Source organism: Solanum tuberosum, unplaced genomic scaffold (genome assembly GCF_000226075.1).
Source record: "Solanum tuberosum cultivar DM 1-3 516 R44 unplaced genomic scaffold, SolTub_3.0 scf00502, whole genome shotgun sequence".
NCBI lineage: Eukaryota > Viridiplantae > Streptophyta > Magnoliopsida > Solanales > Solanaceae > Solanum > Solanum tuberosum.
In genome coordinates, this window is record NW_006239423.1 from 287,706 (window position 1) to 308,925 (window position 21,220).

General features: G+C 32.2%; 2 protein-coding genes across 2 annotated transcripts; one reads left to right on the top strand and one right to left on the bottom strand.

The window, feature by feature from the left end:
- The first annotated feature begins 2,080 nt into the window (after window positions 1-2,080).
- Window positions 2,081-4,528, top strand: LOC102593332 (uncharacterized). Its single transcript, XM_006364594.2, has 3 exons — window positions 2,081-2,476; window positions 3,837-4,082; window positions 4,229-4,528. Exons 1-3 carry the CDS (start codon window positions 2,182-2,184, stop codon window positions 4,357-4,359), a joined length of 672 nt encoding a protein of 223 aa, XP_006364656.1. The 5' UTR covers window positions 2,081-2,181; the 3' UTR covers window positions 4,360-4,528.
- A 242-nt stretch (window positions 4,529-4,770) lies between these two features.
- Window positions 4,771-9,193, bottom strand: LOC102593657 (GPI transamidase component PIG-T). Its single transcript, XM_006364595.2, has 5 exons — window positions 8,708-9,193; window positions 6,738-7,988; window positions 6,040-6,189; window positions 5,774-5,954; window positions 4,771-5,125 (listed from the first exon to the last, which is right to left on the bottom strand). The coding sequence occupies exons 1-5, from the start codon at window positions 8,930-8,932 to the stop codon at window positions 4,950-4,952; spliced, it is 1,983 nt and encodes a 660-aa protein (XP_006364657.1). The 5' UTR covers window positions 8,933-9,193; the 3' UTR covers window positions 4,771-4,949.
- Window positions 9,194-21,220: the final 12,027 nt, after the last annotated feature.

The window sequence follows — 21,220 nt, forward strand, 5'->3', positions numbered from 1 at the left end:
CTACGAACCCCACAACCCAACCTCTTTCTCCTGCTCCAAACCTCCCTGGCTTCAACCATCATTTTTCTCACTTTTTTCTCGTGACGACCCCCCCCCCCCCCCCCACACACACACATTTTTATATCTACTTCTGATCTTTCACTCATTCAATTTCGATTTTAAGAAGAGGGTCATCTTTTTTTCAAGATCTAAATCAAAATTGAATCACTAATTTTAAAAATTGAAAAGAGAAGATTGTTGGTGTTGAAAAGTGTTGCTTCAAAACACTATTTATGGTAATGTTTATATAAATGGTGATGAACTTGAATTTTTTTAATGTTAGATTAATCTTCATTTTTTCCTAATTGTTTTCTAAAATTGTTGATAAATAAAAAGAAAAAAAAAGAACTAAAATATCAAAATTTAAAAAAATTTCAAGGTGGCATTGATGTGGCACTGATGTGGCGTTGATGAGTTGATGACATGGTGCATGTGAGATGCACTTGCCATTGTGAGACTGATATTATAATCTTAAGGTGACATAAAATTCATTTCAAATAAGATTAGGAAGATAAATAATTATATGTAAAGTTAAAATATTAAAGTAAGTTGTCCTGCCAAGTTCAGAAATTTTATGTGTTTTCTCTTGAAATTATTATTCTCTCCGTTTCAAAAAGAGTGACTTAGTTTGACTTGACACGAAGTTTAAGGAAATAAAAAAGATTTTGAATCTTGTGGTTCTAAATTAAAGTTGAGTTAAATATATAAAAGAGAAAATGGTCAAAAAACCCTCTAACCTATGGTCGGATTTCCAACTACACACTCATACTTTACGGGAGTCCTATTACCCCCCTGAACTATTTTATAAGGAAATAAATTTCACCATAAAATGACATAGTCACTCATGTGTATTGTGGTGTAACACGCACATGCCATGTCAGCGCCATGTCAATGCCACCTAATAAATATAATAAATGAATTATTTTTTCTACTTTTTTTTTAATTATTATATGCCCCATTAGAAACCCTCCATTATCATTAATTAGAACATCACCATTATCAAACTCACTTCTCATCCATTGACATTCCGGCAAGAGAAAAGACGGTAAATTTTTTTTGATGAGTAAAAGTTTCTCTGACCAATATCTTTATCTTATTCCCCACACTTTCTCTCAAAGTTCATTGATACACATTTTACTCATGTTGGGGGCTTATGAAGGGATATACCCAAAGTAGTATATGGGCATGCCATAAATTTTGAATTCAATTTCTTTCTTTTCTTAATGTTGGTGAAAGTAGCAAACCAAATTAAACCATTGAAATTAATCCAATTGAAAAAAGTTATGATCCAATTGAATTTTTATGCCCCATTTCTAAAATACCCCAATTTGTGGTTAAATTCAAAAATGTGAAATTAGAATTAACGTTTGAGAGAAGAGCTTGTGAAGGTGTTGGAAATTGAAAATTCTATGTTTGTTTGAAATGGGTTCCGGTAAAAAAATTGAATTTTGAATTCTTTATTTTATTACTTTAATTTGGGAGTAATAACTAAATTTGTTTAAAGGTTTTTTAATTATGTAAGAGACGGTTAATATGTAGAATTCCTGAAGAAATTTGTAGAGATTTGTGATGAAAAATAAAAATAAAGCAAAAGTGTGAAAAAGAAGAAAGGTGTAGGGTGAGTGTGAAGAAGAAGAAGTGTGGGGTGGTTGGGTTGGGGTGGAGTGGGGGATATTATTTTAATTTAATTAGAAAGAGAAAGAAAATAAAATAAAAACATGAAATAAATATAAAAGCAGCCCTATTTATTCTTTTTTCACTCTCTCAAAGAGAGTGAAATATACTTTCTCAGCCAACTCAGTATTAAGGGTTTATTTATTCTATTTTAAAATAGTTCCTGTAAAGTTTAAGTCTGTAGTTGAGAATTTGATAATAGGTTTTAATCTTATGATTTTAAACATGTCACATGAAAAGCTGAAATTAAAATGTTATCAATAAAAAAAAATCATTCTTTTTTAAACAAACTAAAAAAAGAAATAGGTCTTTTTTTTTTAAAACAGATCAATAGGGCTACCAAATTAAAGAATAAAAAGCTAGAGAGAGTTCTAGAAGTCCGTTAGAAGTTGTAAGAAGAAACACAAGAAGAAGTCACTCACTACGTTATTAAACGTCGAGTCCTACCCAGAAAAAAATGGTAGAAAGATGAAAGGGAATAGTAATAAGCAGATAGAAATCAAGCTATTGTGTCCTTTGGTATCAAAGATGGTAGTACCAATCATGGTTTGGGAAGAAGAAAGACTTGATCTTGGTTCCATTGCACGCATTTTTGGGCTTGACCCATTAACATTGAAGATAAATGGTCACTTTATAAGTAAAGGGGTTGATTTTATTGCTTCTTCTGTTACATGGAAATCACTTCTTTCCTTCTTCTCTTCTCGTGGCTTCTCCACTCACCCACTCATTCTTCAAGGAAATCTCTCTAAACTTGGGTCCAAAAGTAAGCATCTTTTTTTTCTTCTTCTTCTTCAACTTTTTTGAGTGAAGAGATGCATTTTAAAGCTTAAATTGTTGAATATGTGGGTGAAATTTTGTTCCGATACTTAAATGGAGTCAAAATATTAGGTTTTCTTTTAGGCTGAGAAGTGGACCAGAGAAGGTCTAATATGGGTATAAACGGTTTAGCAGTCTTATGAGACAATTTGATTTGGATTTCTTTCAATTAACCTCATGTTAGGTCATAGGTGTAAAGAACTTGGGTGTGTTTGGTATGAAGGAAAATCTTCTTATTTCGTACAAGGAAAACAAGAGAGTTTCTTACTATTTTCTAGTGTTTGGTAAGTAGGCAAGAATATACTACTCATCTCAAGAGCATTTTTATGTTATCTAGCTAAACATTGTGTAGGTAGAGTGGGATGGGGAGTGGGGGTTCGAGAATAGCGGGTAAAGGGATGGGGGTTGGGGATTTGGTGGGTGAGGAGGAGATAATTAAATGTCACTTATGCAACCTGTACTTGTTTTCCATTAGGACTTATTTGTGACTTCAAAAACGTATGATACAAATTTGAATAGGTTTACCTAAGCTCTGGATGGAAACCAATTATGCCGACCATTCATATGCTAAATATATAATTGTATGATTAATGGATTGATCCACTAACATAATATGACTATACATCCATGTTTTGGTCCAGCTATTAGGGTTGACACAATGGCTGATGTTTCTTAAGCATGCCTACTCTGCAAGCTAACTTGTGTGGACTCTTCAGTTTCAAATTCGCGGCCGTGTCGCATTTTCCAAAAATAGACTACTTTTGGGGAATCCGACATGCACCCATTGATATTTTTGAAGAGTTCGAGCAGCATAGTCTGCAAGTATCTCCTGCTCTCTGGTTTGGGAAGGAGAGGAGAATATTGCTTGAACCCGCTTTGAAAAGGAAAAACTGCTAGCACATCTTATGCAGTGAGTACAAAATTGCATGCCTTTCTGCACATCAGCTTTTTTAGCTACTAGTCTGTCTGCAGAACTTCTCGTTATGTCTATTAGCTACTGCCTAACTAGTTGGAAGTTGATTGGTGAATAGTACGTGAAAAGATAGTAGGTTTCAAATATTTATAATATCATTTTGAAAGGATGGATCACTTGTTCTCGCTACAGTCTGAGATCCCCTGCTGCAGCGTGTTCTCATAATATATCGCAGAATTAAGCTTTTGAAGCTATTGAGTAGTAGTATTCCTACAGAATGTCACGGAACACTTCTAAGGACTATTTTTTGTTTAATGTGGTTAACATATTCACCTCCCACCACCATTCTCCCCTTATGAACCATGTTTCAAACTATTCTTCTGTTATTGTGCAGGATCACATAGTCCAACAGTAGTTGAAAATGGGTTGCTCTGCAAGAAGTATCTCAATGATGAGAGAGAGAAATGTCACGAGGAAACCAACTCCCTTAGTAACAAGAAATTCAAGGGAAGCTCTAGAGGTAATGACAGATTATACAACTTTGCTAGTGCAGGAATGGCATTGAACCTAAAAAGGAAGCTTTGTTTGGAAGGTTCGGGTCTGTTGAAGAGATCAAGAACAGCAGATGAATATGATTCAGGTTTGTTACAATAGAATAGGCTTAATGGTGTCTTATTATTATCTCAATCTTTGAGCTCATGTTCCACATTAGGAAGCTCAATGTGAACTGTTGTACTCTTATCACTTGATCTCATATCACTGTGGTTTATTTCTGATGTATTTCAGGTTTGAGAGAGGAACAAGTGGATTTCCCCAAAGCTGATAGACCACTTTTATGCAGTCTAGCTAGTGAAAAGCTGAAAAGGTTTAGAGATGATGAGATGGTTGTATCCACCCCGTTCAAGAGGATACGATAACTTGGCCAAACACAAACTGTGTTAGTTAGGTAGATGTATATTGAAGTTATCGTAGCATTGTACTCACCTGTAAATACTTGCCAATCGGTTAAAGTTGTTGCTGACACAAAAGTTTCAAATTGCAAGAGCATTTTTTGAGTTTTGTCAAAGTAGATTATGGCTTGTTCTATGTAGTTTCCGATGGGCAAGATGTCCTTTTACCTTTCTAAACCACATTACCATCTATCATTGTGGTATCAAGCCACCCAATTTCACAAGCAAGTCCTTTTCACAAAATTCAAAGCAACTTTTAGAAGAGCAGAAGTGTATAAACACAAACATCTGACCTTACTTTTTGAAACATTTCTTAGTTATACAAAAGATTGAAAATTCTGGTACCTGATAATGAATGAAGTTGGGGATGCGCGATACAGGAATCAGACACGTAAAAAAAAAGGGAACTCGCCATAGTGGTTGACAATTAATTTGGATGATACAATGCTGAATCCTAAACAAGGGAGATTTTGTTTGATTGATAAAATCTATGCTAAGTACCGTGGCAATCATGTAACATATAGTACAAAACTTCTTTCTGTAGCTTCATTTGGAGGTCATCCATAGAAGTACTGCCAAGCAGCAGCAATACCAGCCACCAGTATCACTCTGAGAATCAGCTTATAACTGACTTTAGATGAAGAGGATGGGGGTGGTGGTTCCAACGGTTTTCCTCTCAATTTAGCTGATAACTTGGACAGTAGCACGCCTATCGGACCACTGGGCATGGCAGCTGCAAGCAGGCAGAAAAGAAAGATTGAGATCAACATCTGAAACACTCACTAAATTACCCTATCATATTTCAAACAACTTCATTCAAACTAGTTGGTGTTAGCTATAAGAATACTGTCTCTATCCTTGTCCATTTCATTCAACTGCTAAACAAAACTGGTATCAAGATCAATATCTGAAACACCAACTTAAGCTTAACCTATATCAGCTACAGTTCCACATCAAATTAATTGTTCAAGGCTTTAAGCTATATTGATTCTCTCTATGTTTATTCCATTCTATTTGTATGCATTTCATTCTAATACTACATAATTTGTAGTTTAAGGAAAATTAGGATTTCGTAGGACTAGGGATTCTGCAAATGGCACCCTCAACCCTACAATGACATATAAATATTGATGCTTGGGAAACACCAAGACAGTGTAAGTTAAACAATAACAATACCCCAAATTCCAACAAGTTGGTAATAGATCTTTTGCTTTGATTACTGGAACTAAAGATATTAAGTCGACTGCATGAAGATAAATATACATCCATGCAAATCCAACTGAGAATGACTACTTTCACCATTAAGTAGAATCCCAGTGAAATGTGCAGTTAAATTTTCAGAATTATAGCAACATCATAGTCATTACCAGGGAAAATTTACCTTTACTTTTCAGAAGCCTCTCCTCCTCTTCAACACGCCTACGTAACGCATTAAGCAGTGATCCAAAATATAGAGCAAATACAGTGCACGTAATTGTGATAACATTGTATGGCATGCTAAAATCAGGAGTGGTCAAGGGTACAAGCAATACTTCTGTGTACCATAGAACAGGGCTTTCTTCCTGAAAAGAAGCAGATGCTCAATATAATCCATATCCAATACAATATCATATTACATCAGAGCTTCACTTGTTTAACAATTGATACCTGTAGCTTGGATAAGATAGGTGACTTGCAAGCAGATTTATCCTCAAATAAATGCATCTTTGTTTTGATCTCAGGAAACCTGATTAAAGCTGATGGAATGTCAAATCCCTGGTTAGCATCTGGAGGATACTCATCGATGTGCAGAAAACCCTGTGAAGGAATCCAGATAAATAAAGGTAATGTTAAACGATTTTCGGTCTATCACTAAAGTTAATGTGCATGTTGCTTTCTACCAGTTACATTAGATTCAGTTCCACATAGATATAGGAGAAGAAATAGAAGAGATCACCTTTATGTTTTAACCATCCCTATCCCTGGCCCAGACAGAATTACAAGCTAACCACACAAGCAGATATAAAGAAGTTTAAAAGTTGAAGACTACAGAAAGGCCTGACAACATCTGATATCCTTTCAACTTATAAGGTACTTTGTCACTCCTCCATGTACAAATATTTTCATGTGAAACCTGCTTGGGCCACAAAGATTTACGTCTATACATGCCAATCTCCTATACAACTACTCCTAAATGAGATAATTAGATAGCTCGTTATCATAAGAGCTTAAGAAATATAACGAGATGATTAAATAGCTGTCCTATCTGACCACTGTTATTGGATATTGGCAATCAAACTCCAATCTCAATAAAACTTAGATTTCAGCGGATTTATTCTAGATAAACTGTAAAAGGGGATAGGTACCTTATCAAACTCCAATGTCAATATCACCGAGTGCACATCACATGGCAATCGCAATGCTATTTCCATTAGCCCAGGAGAAACCTTGTCTTCAGAAGGCGAAACATTTGTCCTTTCTACAACATCTGCTAAACTGTGAAGACGTTCATCTAGAAACACTTTAAGCGTGTGGTAATAAACCTTGACATACCAAGGCACAACTTGGAACAGATCAACCCGTAACGAGCATCTTCCTTCCTCGTTGACAGAAGATTTTGCATACTCACTTCTTCCTACAGACTTCAAGGAGATGGCTATGGCACCCCTTTCATTCCCACTTCCCATAAGGAACCTGCGAGCCTGCAAGGGTGCCAGTTGAGATGACCATGTCACGGGACGCTTCCACCTGAACTCCAAGTCGAATGGCTTTGAATCACTAAAATTTTCTAGAGAAAATTCATACAGAAGGGATGACTCCTTCTGAAAGCCATTGGCTTCTTGAATTACCCTGACTGCAGACTCAGACATTTCAAAGCTCGTGTCACTCCAAGCTTGAGCAATCAAATTCTCAACATCAGATTGTTGTTGCGTCTCTGAAATAGTCTTCAATTCAGACACCAAATCTGGCTCTAATTGGACATACACATTACTAGCATTTGAAAGAACACACCTTCCACTAACTTTCCGTCCAAACAATGAGCTCAGTGACCAACTTGGTTGCTGTATTGCAACAGATGATGTCATGCCACTTCCTAAAGTAACCGGTTGGAGAACAACAGTAAGTGTCTGTTCAAGCACCATTCCAGAACTTGCTGCAGCTAGATCAAATTCATTTGAGACTAAATGCAACCTCTGAGAGTGATAAAATCCTCGGTAGATAGAAGGTCTGTCCATCAATGCAGAAAGTCCAGCTTTGTCTCGGCAAGGAAGCAACTTTAGCCAAGGAGTGAGGTTCTCTGTGCAAACAGCCTCACGGGGCAAGGTGCCGTACCTGATATTTGTAGCAAATGACTTGAAGCTCCATTGGGGAGAAGAATAAGCAGTTGATGACTCTAGGAAGTTAATAGAAGCACAAAAGAGCCCTGAAAGAGCATGTGTTAAATTTCTCCATGAAGCGTCGACCTGATGTTGTGGAACATCAAAAGTAGCCCACAGTTCAACTCCAGGAGGCTTCGCATTTCTACTTGAAATGGGATCATGTCCACCCCAGCGTGCATAATTCCAGCGACCTTGTGTGAACGACAGCTCCATTTCTCGAACTCTAAATTTATGGACCTAATTACACAGTGAGTGTTATGTTTTCATGCAATCAACTGCTAGACATGTATGACAAAAAATAACAACCTAGAGTATGCAAGAAATGTTCAGCCAAAAACTCACGCCACCTCACTACTTATTAGTGGTAGGTAAGTAGACAATATTTTTCAGGATTATAAAACACAAACAATTAAAACCATAATTGCAACTTTCCTTTTCATCATCCTATCTTAATTACCACAATTCCCCTGTTCTACAGAAGTTGCATTTGTATACAATGATTTAACAGTTATCATATCCGTTATGTAAAGATACCCATCTTCGATATTAATTATCTAGATAGAAGACACTCATAGTATATTATGCCTCCATCCCTAACTAGTTGGGACTGGCCACATGAATGCTCTGTATCCATTCTTCTCCATTTGGTTCCATTTCATTCTAATACTAAATGATTGGTCTTTTAAGGATTAAGTCTTCGTTAGAGTTAAAGTTCTTAAATCTCAGGCTTATCTCTACACATTCGTACTGATATAAAAAAACTGGGAACTAATGTAACTATGATACCGTTAATCCCAACTAGTTCGTATTACTTCCATTGTGCTATGGTTTTAGCTAATTGCGTCTAATTTTGAGATATACATACAGAACCAAAATATGCCATTATTGTTTCAGATAAGAAGATTATTAAGAAACCGAAAATGAAGAAAAAGAGATTGATGCATCTGAAAGTGTACCAGCTGATAAATGGATTTGGGGAAAAGATGGTGGTGGCTGCCATGTGTTCGAGTTGGTGGGACTTTACTTTCGAAATGAAAATGGGCAAGCACTTTACGATCTGGCAATGGCCTCAACAAGAGTGCTTCCGAGAACTGTTCAATTTGATCTTCCTCTTCGGCAATAATTGACCCGAAACTCTTAAAGAGCAGAAGAAAAAGCAAAATTGATCTTAACCGAACCATTAATGGAGCTCCTGTGTTATCGTTGATATTGAAACTGGGAATATGTGAAAGATAAATCGAATAATTCCGCCATTACAAGAGCTTCAAGGTGTGTTAAAACTTAGATCAAAGGTTTGAACAATTTTGGATCCATTGGGGTTTTGGCTGGTTGACCCGTTTAGACTTGCGGTATATTGCCCTTCGATCCGATCCCATTTGGTTCTTTTCCTCTTTTCTTTTTGTCATATTTCAATAGTATTTGCTTAGGACTTAGGTTATTTCTTCAAAAAAATCATCACAAATAAAAGTTGTAAGTGTTATTATAATATAGTGAATATCTATTTTGTATGCTTTTTTTTGGAAGAAAAAAAAAGGTAGGAATTAAGTTAGTTTTTCCTTTACGATTAAATGATTTTTTAATTATATATCATCACTCAAGAAAAATACAATGCTTCTTTTTATTTATTGTATTCATCTATTTATTTTATTATTTCACAATACGTTATCAATATGAATCTTGAATCAGTTGGGAAATTGGACAAAAATATGACATTACCGATTGTTTCTCGTTTGCTATCTAGTAGTTTTAAAGATATGACTTGTTTCATTAATTACTTATCATAGCTATAAACTAAATGATATAAAAAAAATTCAAAATAGGAAAAGAATATCAGCACCCATTTATTGATGGGTGATAATTAATATGTTACTATCAACTATTATTAATAATAGTGGTATTAAGAATAATGATATTTAATACCTTGAAAAATTATGTTAAGCTACAAACATATGATTCATATATATATATATATAGATGAACAACTTTCACATATAGCAAACATAAAAATCATGTTTGTATGTTATAGCTATAGTTTGCATAATTGCGCTCCATAGCAAATTTTATGTTTGCTATTGAGCTTTTGATTTGTATAATTCGCTACAAACATCCAATTTTACACAAATTGTTCAGTTTTGTATAAATTCATTTATACATTGTAATTTGTATAATAAGATCTGTATTTGTATAATTATAAGTGTATAGGACGAAAATATATGTATTTATATTTGTATATACACTTTTTCTCTCGATTTATACAAACAAAAACGCATTTTATACATTTTATACCGAAATGTATAAAATGGTTAATTGTATATTGAATTAGATGGCAAAAAAGAGGGATGTTTGCTGCGAATTACAATTAAAATAAACTATGGCTATAACATTTCATTTGAATTAATAATTTGCTATTTCATACAATTTTCCATATATATATATATATACTAGAAGGGTAAGCCCGTGCATCGCACGGGCCCAACATGACTAATTTACTTATCTAATGTATTCATTTCACAATTCAGGTAAAAAAAATGAAGTAAACAATTATCATGACTAATTTAGTTATTTAGTTTCTTCAATTGAGATAATTTTTTCAGTACACAGTTATAAAGTAGTTTCAGCAATAGATAGTCGGCGTTCCATTACTTGATTTGCAGTATTTTTGGGCTCTAAACTTATCTCTTGGCGTGCGAAGAAGCAACTTAATGTCTCTAGATCTTCTACTGAAGCGAAGTATAGAGCTATTGCCTACATTGTTGCTGAAACTACTTGGATTCAGCATATTCTTTCTAAGCTTGGTGTATATCTTTGTGAACCAGTTTGTGTAATGTGTGACAATGTTAGCCCTATGTATATGACTCACAATCCAGTGTTTCATGATCGGTCCAAACATATTGATGTGGATTTTCACTATGTTCGTGATAAAGTCGATCAAGGAGATCTTGTTGTAGAATATGTGCCCACTCATTTGCAGTTTGTTGATACTTTTACAAAAGGATTATCTCCATCTCACTTTTCGTTTTTACGTGACAATTTATCTGTCATTTCTGTCCATTTAGATTGAGGGGCACATTAGGACTCTTAGACTCTTATTAGGACTCTTACTTATGTGTAAGTATATTTGTACATAGTTTCCTATATATATATATATATAAACAGAGGGAGGCTCAACGCTTGCTTGAGCTATTCACAAATATATTCTCAGTTATTATGCTTTAAGTGTCGTGGATTGAATCATAGCAACATATACAAAATAAGGGTATTTTATATAATCCTACCTTACTTATGATTACAAACTTGAGAGTTGGGAAATTAAATATATGTGTAGTACATGTGATGAAGAACTTTTTGAGTTGTTGAACCTGAATGTTCGTCTTTTAGCCAAGTAGACTGGGACACTGAAATCGTCTAACTTAGGCTAGAAAATGATTTGGTCATTTCTCTTAGCCTTTTCTTCTCATACAAATTGATAGTAGTGTTTGGATGAATGTCTTTTTATGTGATGTAGTAATTAAAATCTTATTAAGAATTTAGAGTTATCTGATAGTTTCTTCATTGTTGGAAAGGTATTTTTTTTTCAAACAAAAAAGCCTTTCAGTTAGGTCTTTAGACCCCAGCTCACCAACACAATTAGAATCTGGGCTTGTTGGAGAAGCAAAGAAGCTCGATGACAGCTTCTTATTGTAGTTATTGTCTGATGTCAGACATATATGATAGTAAAAAACATAATTCTTACGAATGGTTATTGGATAGCTTTCAAGTTCATTAACTCTAGTCTCTCTATACATAAGCATTATAATAGCAAGTATAACATGACCATTATCAGAATTTCGACTCTTTGCTAAACGATTTTTTTGGGATATAGTATATTTTTATTATTATAGTTTGATGTATTAAGTTAGGGGTGGAAAAATCAAACCCAACCTATCCAACTCATTTAGGTTTGGGTTGATTATTGACCCACTCATTTGTTAGCTCAACTCATTTCAACCCATTAAGAATTGTATTGATAGGTAACCCACCCACTCATATGTTAGCTCAATTCATTTCAACCCATTAAAAATTGGATTGATAGGTAACCTTAATTGATTTTTGAGAAATCTCGTTAGAATATTTTTAAAAAACTTTTTTTATTTGTATATGTTATATATAGTTATATTAAAAGAAAAAAAAATTATTAGGTACTAAAAGCTTATAAAATAACAGATAAAACTTAATAATCAATCAACCAAAAGCCCAAATCAACAAAAAAAGGAGTGCAAATCCATCAACTACACTTCATATCAATTAAACTAATCAAACTAGTAAAATCAAATAAAGCAAATTAAAGTGAAATAATTAAGGAAAAATCACCCCACATATATATTTAAGAGATAATATTACGGATTTTAAAGCTACTTTTAAAATACTCTTGCTTATAACAGTTTAATTACGGGTTATAACAAATCACATTTTATTTAAAAATCAATTAAATCTTTACTTTATTAAATAAATAGTATTTTATGATTTTATATTTATTATTAAATGATATAAATAAATAATCTACCATAATTATCTCTTACACATTTATAGGAAATTTACCTTGATTCTTGTTCCTTTTTTACTTTTACACGTCAAACCCACACCCCTAATGTCACCACGCCTCTTCTAATCAGTAACCCACCACCCCCACGTTCAAAAAGTAAAAATTTCTGTTGTAACAATTACCCATTCCTCTTTCACCTTATCAATCATCTTCCATTCAAACCGTTCTACATCTCAATATCACCTCCTAAATCAGAAAATATTCAATCTACAATCAGAAAGAAAGGGCGATTTCACAATATTAAGAATCAAGTTTTCAAGATTTTCGTCAAAACATGTCGAAGAAACCAGATCATACTTCTAGAAAGAGTCCCAGATTTGTAGGAGCGAGTTCTACGGTTGAAATAAAGCCTCCGACGTTTAACATATTGACTCAAACGCCTCCGCATATCAAGAATGCAACTCCAGAGAAAAAGGTTGGTACTTCTCAAAATAAGAAGCAGATTACATGAAAGAAGAAGAAAACTCAAGCAAAGGTAGATTACATAAAAGGAGAAGAAAACTCAAGCAAAGAAAATTGAAGTCCTTCAAATCAGAAGGGATAAAAGAGGAAGAGGAAAATGGTGGAACCCCCTTCTGATTTGAACTCAGATTTTGTAAGCAGAAAAATATCAAAAAAAAAAAAAAATACAACAAATGTAGAAACGGGTCAGTCATCAAAACCCTCCAAAAGATGAGCAATAATGAAGGAGGCTTCAGAAATCCCAATATCAAAAAAAGGTAAAAAAAAGTGGTTAGGGTAAATATTTTATTTAATTTATTTTTCAATTATTAAATTTAATAGAATTTTTGTTCTAACAGTTTATTTATGCATATTATTTGTGGCATGAATTTTGTTTTAATGTTTGACATGAAATTGTTGTGACATAAGCATACATAGGTGTAGTTACTATCATGGAATTGATATTAATTTGGTCATTATTTTTATCAAAAAAGGTATGAAGCATGTTTAAGATTGATATGAATATGACTTAATATTGGTTTATGAACGTAGTATGCAGTATGTTTAACATTTGCATGAAACTTATTTAATTTTGGTATGAACTTGGTTTACCTTTTAGCAGGAAAATTATAATTCAAAATCTCTCATTATGTCTATGAATGTGGAATGAAACATAAATAATATTGGTCTGAAAATGTCTTAATATTGGTTTAGAAATGTGGTATATATGCAGTATGTTTTAACATTGGTATGAAACTGATTTAATTTTTTAGCAAGGAAGTTATTATTCAAAATCTCTCATATCTGTATATGAATATGGTATGAAACAAGAATAATATTGGTATGAAACTGTCTTAGTATTTGTATGAAGTTTGTCATCTAACTAATATTTGTATATGAATGCGGTATGAAACAAGAATAATATTGGTATGAAACTGTCTTAATACTTGAAGTCATGCATCTGACAAATGTGCCTCAACAAGAGTCAAATTCAAAGTATGTATTTCTATCTTTTAGTGATTTCATCATACAAATTAATTCACTTTATTTCTTAAAATTATTTTTCTTTCATTTTGTTTCAGTGATTGTGGTATGTACACATGTTTATTTGTTGAATACATCAGCAATGGAGTTTTGTAATATGAGTTCCATTTATATCGATGCAAAGCATTATCGTCAAAGGTACGCGACAATCATATGACAGTACGGAAAAACAAAGAACGATGATGGTATAATTAGTGAGAGTGAAGTAACTGGAATTGTTGTTAGCAAATTTGGTGGACCCCGCATAGCAAAAGAACATGCTCCGAATACCAGCAATTATCCTACACCAAGACCACAAAAATCTAATTTGAGATAGTTGATTGGAGCTTAGACTCTTAAGTATTAGAAGTTTTTTTAAGTTTTGGATGATATATATATTTGTTTTTTTCCTGTTGTTTTAAGTTTTGGATGATATATAATATTCATTGTTTTCTTCCAACTATATATAATATGCATTGTTTTCTCAAGTTGGATACTAACAATACACAATTTGGATATCAACATTTTTATTGGACTTTAGTTTGAAAAAAATAAAAATAAACATAGTACCGAATAATTCATATTTATTGTTAAACTTAACATATAAATTACAAATTGTCTATTATAATTCCGAGACACCAGTTACATAAAAACTGCATACCAATTGGGTTCAACATTAAACCATTTCAATTTTGGATATTAAGTGGAAACCAAATGAACAACAATTTAGATTACATGAAATAAGAATGCATAGAATTGGTATTCAATTTGTATAAAATTGGTATCCAATTCATATATGATTTTTTTTTTACTTCATAATCTAAGACAAAAACCAAAAAAATAAAAAAATGTATGAAGTTGGTATCCAACATGTATAAATATTCGAAGAAATGAATCTGACAATGTATAACAATAGAAGAAAATCTGATTTTTGAAATACAAAATAAAAATTCGAGGAGAGAGAAAAATTTGAACAGAAGAAGAAAATCTATTTTTTGAAATACTTTTAACTGATTAGAGTAAAAAAAAGAAAACAAATATTCCTATTTCGTTTTGAATCTCCTAAATTTTTGGCAATTATGAATTATCATTAATGTATTCAAATTAATTACTACAACTAATTCCTTTTTTTACTTTTTATTATTTTAAAAAATATTTTTTTTATTATTATTTTAAAACTTTTTTTTAATAAACTGTTATAACCTAAAAATATTTATTGTTACAACTTGAAAGTTTTATTATACTGTCATAACTTGAAATTATTAGTCTTATATATGTTATTTTTAAAATTTTCACAATAATTAACTTCAAGTTGAAGAGCATCTGTCAAAAGAGAATGAGGTAGAAACTCTAGATTAATACATGCAAAATCTAATCTAGCTAAGATTGGAGAAGAACACGAAGAAAATATAGCAATAGAAATCACTTCAACCAAATTTGAGAAGAAATAGAACAAATAAAAGGAGGAGAGAAAATGATAGTTATAAAATGAAAAAGGAGAAGCTAAAAGTGTGTGTGAAAGACAGATGGCTAAATATGTGGCATCCAAGAAAGGAACATGAAAGGTTTTAATTGGACTAAAAAGTACTAAAATACCCTTGATAAACTGTTGTAATTCCACAGTTACCTTGTTCGTATACCTTAGCTGTCATTTCTAAATAAGGGTAATAAATATATATATATACACACACTCCATATTCTTTTTTGTTTTTAAAAATTTGTGGTTGAAATTTGCATATTATTTCTTGATTTATTGAAATTAACTTATGATTTTTTAAATTGTCTTCGCTTCATCTACAGTTGAAATAGAAAGTGGTCATATTTTATTACTCTAGCTATACTAAAATTATATATATGATTGGAGATAAACAGAGGGAAAAAAGCTAGATGAAAAATAAAAATTGAAACCTTTAATTGAATTTCAAAAGATTATCCTATTTTAAAATTTTCTTAAAAAGTATTTTGAAGAACAAAAGAGATGTTTGACAATAAAATTAACTAAAATAACAAACGACTGACATCTCATCTTTGCCTCTGTCAACATTATCTCCTTCTATTTTTATTTTATTTTTTACATTTATATATTTTTTCTTACTCGAGGGTGATTGCTTTTCTTTCTGAGCAAATTATTTTTATCATTTTTTATGTATGATGCCAAGAGTTAAAGAGATTTGGTTGAATAAAAAAAAAATGGTTGATTAATAACGACAATTCTTTTATATAAAGTTTATGATACTAACTTTTTAAGTCGTATTTTAATTATTAAGATAAAAAGTATGGACAGAATTCTATGAATAATATTTAAACAAAAAGAAAGGGAATAATATTTAAATAAGAACGACAGGTGAAAGGATTTACGAGACATATATTTTACATAATGAATGTCGACTTCATTGATAAATTGTCTATTTTCTCTATAATATGAACATTGACTTTATCGATAAGTTGTTTCTTTTCTATATGAAATGAATGTTGATTTTATTAATAGATTGTTCTTTGAAAGTTATAATGTGCAAAAGTTATGCAACTGTTTGGATATATTTTGTTTTAGTTTTTTTATATATATTTATTTCTCATTATTTTTTTCATGTATGTCTTATATTATTAACTTATTTTATTTTGATATTATGAAAATTATGTATTTTATCTCAATTAAATTTGAAAGTAGAAAAATCAATATGTAAATATATTTTTTTAACCGCGCGAGGCACGGATGGTAACATATTATTTGTGAAGCAACAAATAAATAAGAATAGGTAAGACAAAGACTCACATTCTTTAATTAAGTGCAAAATTTACCTCTAATTACAATTACTGATAAATATTATTATTAGTATTTTTTTTTCTCACTAACTCATTCTCAATTTAAAAGAAGGTTCCCCATAATTTTCCAATTTATTATTATAAAAAAATATTATGTAAATTCAATAAGATCTTATTATCGCGCGCAAAGCACAAACCTATTTACTAGTTGATATGAAAATTCTGAAGGATTCAAAATGCTTAAAACATATACAAGTTTTAATTTTTTTTTGTATATAATCCTCATTGAATTAAATTTATTAATATTGTTATACTAGAAATCTTCTTGATGAATATTTATTGACGTAGAGTATAAAAATGACTTTATTTATCCTTAATCTTTCATATTGTTATGCAAGCTAATGACTTGAATTGAAAATCTCAAAGGGTTTCCAAAAATAATAGATTATCTATTAAAATGAGAATCTTGTAGAATTTAGATTATTTTTTCAATATCAAATCAACACTTATGATTTTAATATCGATTTAATTTGATTTAGCAAATTGACATGATTAATCAATTTTCTTTAAACACTCCTAATTATAGGACTATTTCAAAGAGCAGTAGGATAAAAGAAAATGAGAAAGAAGATTAAAAAAAAGGAAACGAAAGGACATAGTGGAAACTAAAAAGAAAAAAAGAGAAAATAGTTTGTATTTAATTGAGAGTGATTATGCTTAATTAGTGAGAGATAGTTTAATAAATATAAATTTATGATAAAAATATTTTATCTTGAGTTTTTTTTGAAAAAAGTGTTTCTGTTGTAAAATAAGAGGAAAATACAAGATTACTTAAACAATATAGGGAGACAAAATAGTGATGGAAGGTATAAAGTAGAGTCTTATTTTAATCTCTTCAATTGTGACCTTCTTAAGGGTAAAGAATACCCTTTTATAGGATGTAAAATTCATCTGTTTACAATGTTAAGCAAAATACGTTAGAAGATCTTTAAGTGGTACATTAAATGGGGCATTACGTTAGCTGTAGATTGAAAAGAAACATCCACACAATTAAATGGATTTGTAACACTCCCCCTTAGATGTTTATAGATAATGTGTCTCGTTAGAACCTTACTAGGAAAAATTCAGTGGGAAAAATCCTAGTGAAGGAAAAAGACTACGCATATCTTGTAATACGCCTTGAGTGTTGCCTCATTAAAAACCTTACCAGGAAATTCAATGGGACAAAACCTTGGTTAAGGTAAAAGAGTACAATGCGTATTTTACTCCCCCTGATGAAAACTTTATTTGATATCTCGGAGACGATGCATTCCAATCTTATATCTTAACTTCTCAAATGTTGATGTTGGCAATGCCTTAGTGAATAAATCTACAAGATTATCACTCGAACGAATTTGTTGAACATTTATCTCACCATTTTGTTGAATATCATGTGTGGAATTTTTTTTTAGGTGAAATATGTTTTGTTCGGTCTCCTTTGATATATCCTCCCTTTAATTGAGCTATGCAAGCAACAATATCTTCATACAATATTGTTGGAGTCTTTGTTTGCACAGAAAGACCGCATAATTGCAAAATGTGTTGAGTTATTAATCTCAACCATACACACTCTAGACTGGCTTCATGAATGGCTATTACCTCTGCATGATTTGAAGAAGTAGCAACTATTGTTTTCTTCATCGAACGCCATGATATAGTTGTACCTCCATATGTGAATAAATAGCTTGTCTGAGATTGGAATTTATGTGGGTCAGGCAAATAGCCAGCACCTGCATAATCGATCAATTTTGACTTGGATGCATTAGAATACAACAATCTCATATCAATTGTTCCTTGAAGATATCTGAATATATGCTTAACACTTTTCCAATGTCTTCTTGTTGGACATGAACTGAATCTCGCCAATAAACTTACTGTGAAATAAATATCTGGTTGGGTATTATTAGCAAGGTACATTAGTGCCCCAGTAGCACTGAGATATGGAGTTTCATTACCAAGAAGCTCTTCATCCTTTTCTTGGGGTTGGAATGAATCTTTATTTATGTCAAGAGATCTCACAACCATCGGGGTACTCAATGGGTGTGATTTATCCATGTAAAATCGCTTCAAAACCTTTTCAGTATATGTTGATTGATGGATAAATATTTCATTTGTCAAATGTTCAATCTGAAGGCCAAGACAAAATTTTGTCTTACCAAGATCTTTCATTTCAAATTCTTTCTTCAAACACTCAACAACTTTTGAAAGCTCTTCAAGAGTTCCAATGATGTTCAACTCATCAACATAAACATTTATTATTACAAATTAAGATTTTGACCTTCGTATAAAAATACAAGGACAAATAGGGTCATTCTTATACCCTTCCTTTAGCAAGTATTCGCTAAGACGATTATACCACATTCACCCTGATTGTTTCAACCCATATAAGGATTTTTGAAGCTTTATTGAACAATTTTCTTTTGAATTTTTATATGCTTCAGGCACTTTGAGTGCTTCAGGAATTTTCATAAAAATATTGTGGTCTAGTAGTGAGCCATATAAATAGGTTGTGACAACGTCCATTAGATGCATTTCAAGATTTTCATGAACTGTCATATTTCTTAGATATCTGAAGATAATTGCATCTACCATAGGAGAATATGTCTACTCATAATCAATGCCATGCCTTTGCGAAAATTCTTGTGCCACAAGTCGTGCGTTATATCTTACTACTTCACCATTTCATTGAGTTTTCACACAAAAACCCACTTGTACACAATTGGCTTGACACATTCAGGTGTTCGGACTTTTGGTCCAAAAAACTTCACGTTTTTCAAGTGAAGCCAATTTTGTTTGAATTGCTTCCTTCCATTTTGACCAATCATTTCTCTGTCTACATTCATTGATAGATCTTGGTTCTAAATCCTCATCTTGTTGCATTATTTCAATTGCAACATTATAGGCAAAAATATTATCTACTACAATATTATTTCGATTCCACATTTTTCTTGTCGAGACATAATTTATAGAGATTTCCTTATTCTCATTATTTTCAGGTACATGAACCTCCTCTGTGGTGTCATCATTTCTTATGTATTGGAGCTTTTCATGAGAAATTGCCTCTATATTATGATCATCTTGATCATTTATTCCTTTCCTTTTTCGAGGATTTTTATCCTTGGAACCAATTGGTCTACCACGTTTTAAGCATGGTCCAGACTCTTTTGCCTTAACATTTTGTCCTATCGGGACATCAACTCAAACTTGAGTATTAGCAGTTGGGATGTATGATTTAGTAACCCTTGGAAGGTTAGTAAATGCATCCGACAATTGATTTGCAATATTCTGCAAATAAATTATCTTTTGAACTTCTTGCTCATATTGATTTGTTCGAGGATCTAAATGAGATAGTGAAAGTGAATTCCAATCTATCTCATTTCCCAATTGCTTTTGTTCTCTCCCTAATATTGGGTATACTGATTCATCAAAATGACAATCAGCAAATCTTACAGTAAATAAATCTCCAGTTCTAGGTTCTAAATATTTTATAATAGAACGAGATTCATACCCAACATATATTCCCAAAATTTTTTGGGGACCTATCTTTGTGCATTGTGGTGGAGCAATTGGAACATATACCGCACAACTAAAGATTCTAAGATGGAAAATGTTTGGCTCCTGACCAAAAAATAATTGCAATGGGGAGATGTCATGATAACTGGTTGGCCTTATGCGCACAAGTGCCGCTGCATGCAAAATAGCATACTCCCAAACTGTAACAGGCAACTTTGTCCTCATCAACAATGGTCTAGCTATCAATTGAAGACGTTTAATCAATGACTCTGCTAAATCATTTTGAGTATGAACATGTGCAACAGGATATTCAACTGTTATTCCAGTGGACAAACAATAATCATTAAATGCCTGAGATGTAAACTTATCAGCATTATCAAGACGAATTGTTTTTATTGCATAATCTGAAAATTGTATTTTTAACCTTATTATTTGAGCCAACAACCTCGCAAAAGCCATATTGCGAGTTGACAATAAGCACACATGTGACCATCTTGTAGATGCATCTATCAAGACCATATAATAATTAAATGGTCCACATGCAGGGTGAATAGGTCCACATATATCACCTTGTATCTGTTCCAGAAATATAGGGGATTCCACCCCAACCTTAGCCATTGATGGTTTGATAACCAACTTTCCTTGTTGAACAAGCAAACAAGAGAATTCCTTTGATTGAAGAACATTTTGGTTCTTCAAAGTATGCCCATGTGAATTCTCAATTATTCTGCGCATCATATTATAATCGGGATGGCCCAACCGGTCATGCCAAATGATAATCATTAGAACCAATAAACCCTTTGTTTACTACATCATGTGATTCAACCGTACCAATATTTGTATGGTACAACCCAGAAGAAAGTGCAAACAATTTTTCATGCACCATTTTCTTCTCCGCATTTATTGTAATATAAAGGTATTCCACCGTTCCTTCATTTGCAGTCTCAACATGATAGCCATTTTGGCAAATAACCTTGAAACTTAAAAAAGTTTCTTTGAGATTTACTACAATACAATGCATTATTAATTATCAATAATGTTCCTCGAGGTAGTAATAAGGTCGCTCTTCTAGTGCCCTCAATCAATTATTTACTACCGGATATTGTAA

Excerpts from the sequence above, each read along its gene's own strand:
- LOC102593332 (XM_006364594.2), top strand. The coding sequence starts at position 2,182 with ATGAAAGGGAATAGTAATAAGCAGATAGAAATCAAGCTATTGTGTCCT. Across the intron at positions 2,477-3,836 it reads CTCTAAACTTGGGTCCAAAA|GATCACATAGTCCAACAGTA; the intron begins GTAAGCATCTTT and ends GTTATTGTGCAG. Across the intron at positions 4,083-4,228 it reads AGCAGATGAATATGATTCAG|GTTTGAGAGAGGAACAAGTG; the intron begins GTTTGTTACAAT and ends GATGTATTTCAG.
- LOC102593657 (XM_006364595.2), bottom strand. The coding sequence starts at position 8,932 with ATGGTTCGGTTAAGATCAATTTTGCTTTTTCTTCTGCTCTTTAAGAGT. Across the intron at positions 7,989-8,707 it reads CCAAATCCATTTATCAGCTG|GTCCATAAATTTAGAGTTCG; the intron begins GTACACTTTCAG and ends CTGTGTAATTAG. Across the intron at positions 6,190-6,737 it reads TGACATTGGAGTTTGATAAG|GGTTTTCTGCACATCGATGA; the intron begins GTACCTATCCCC and ends ATTCCTTCACAG.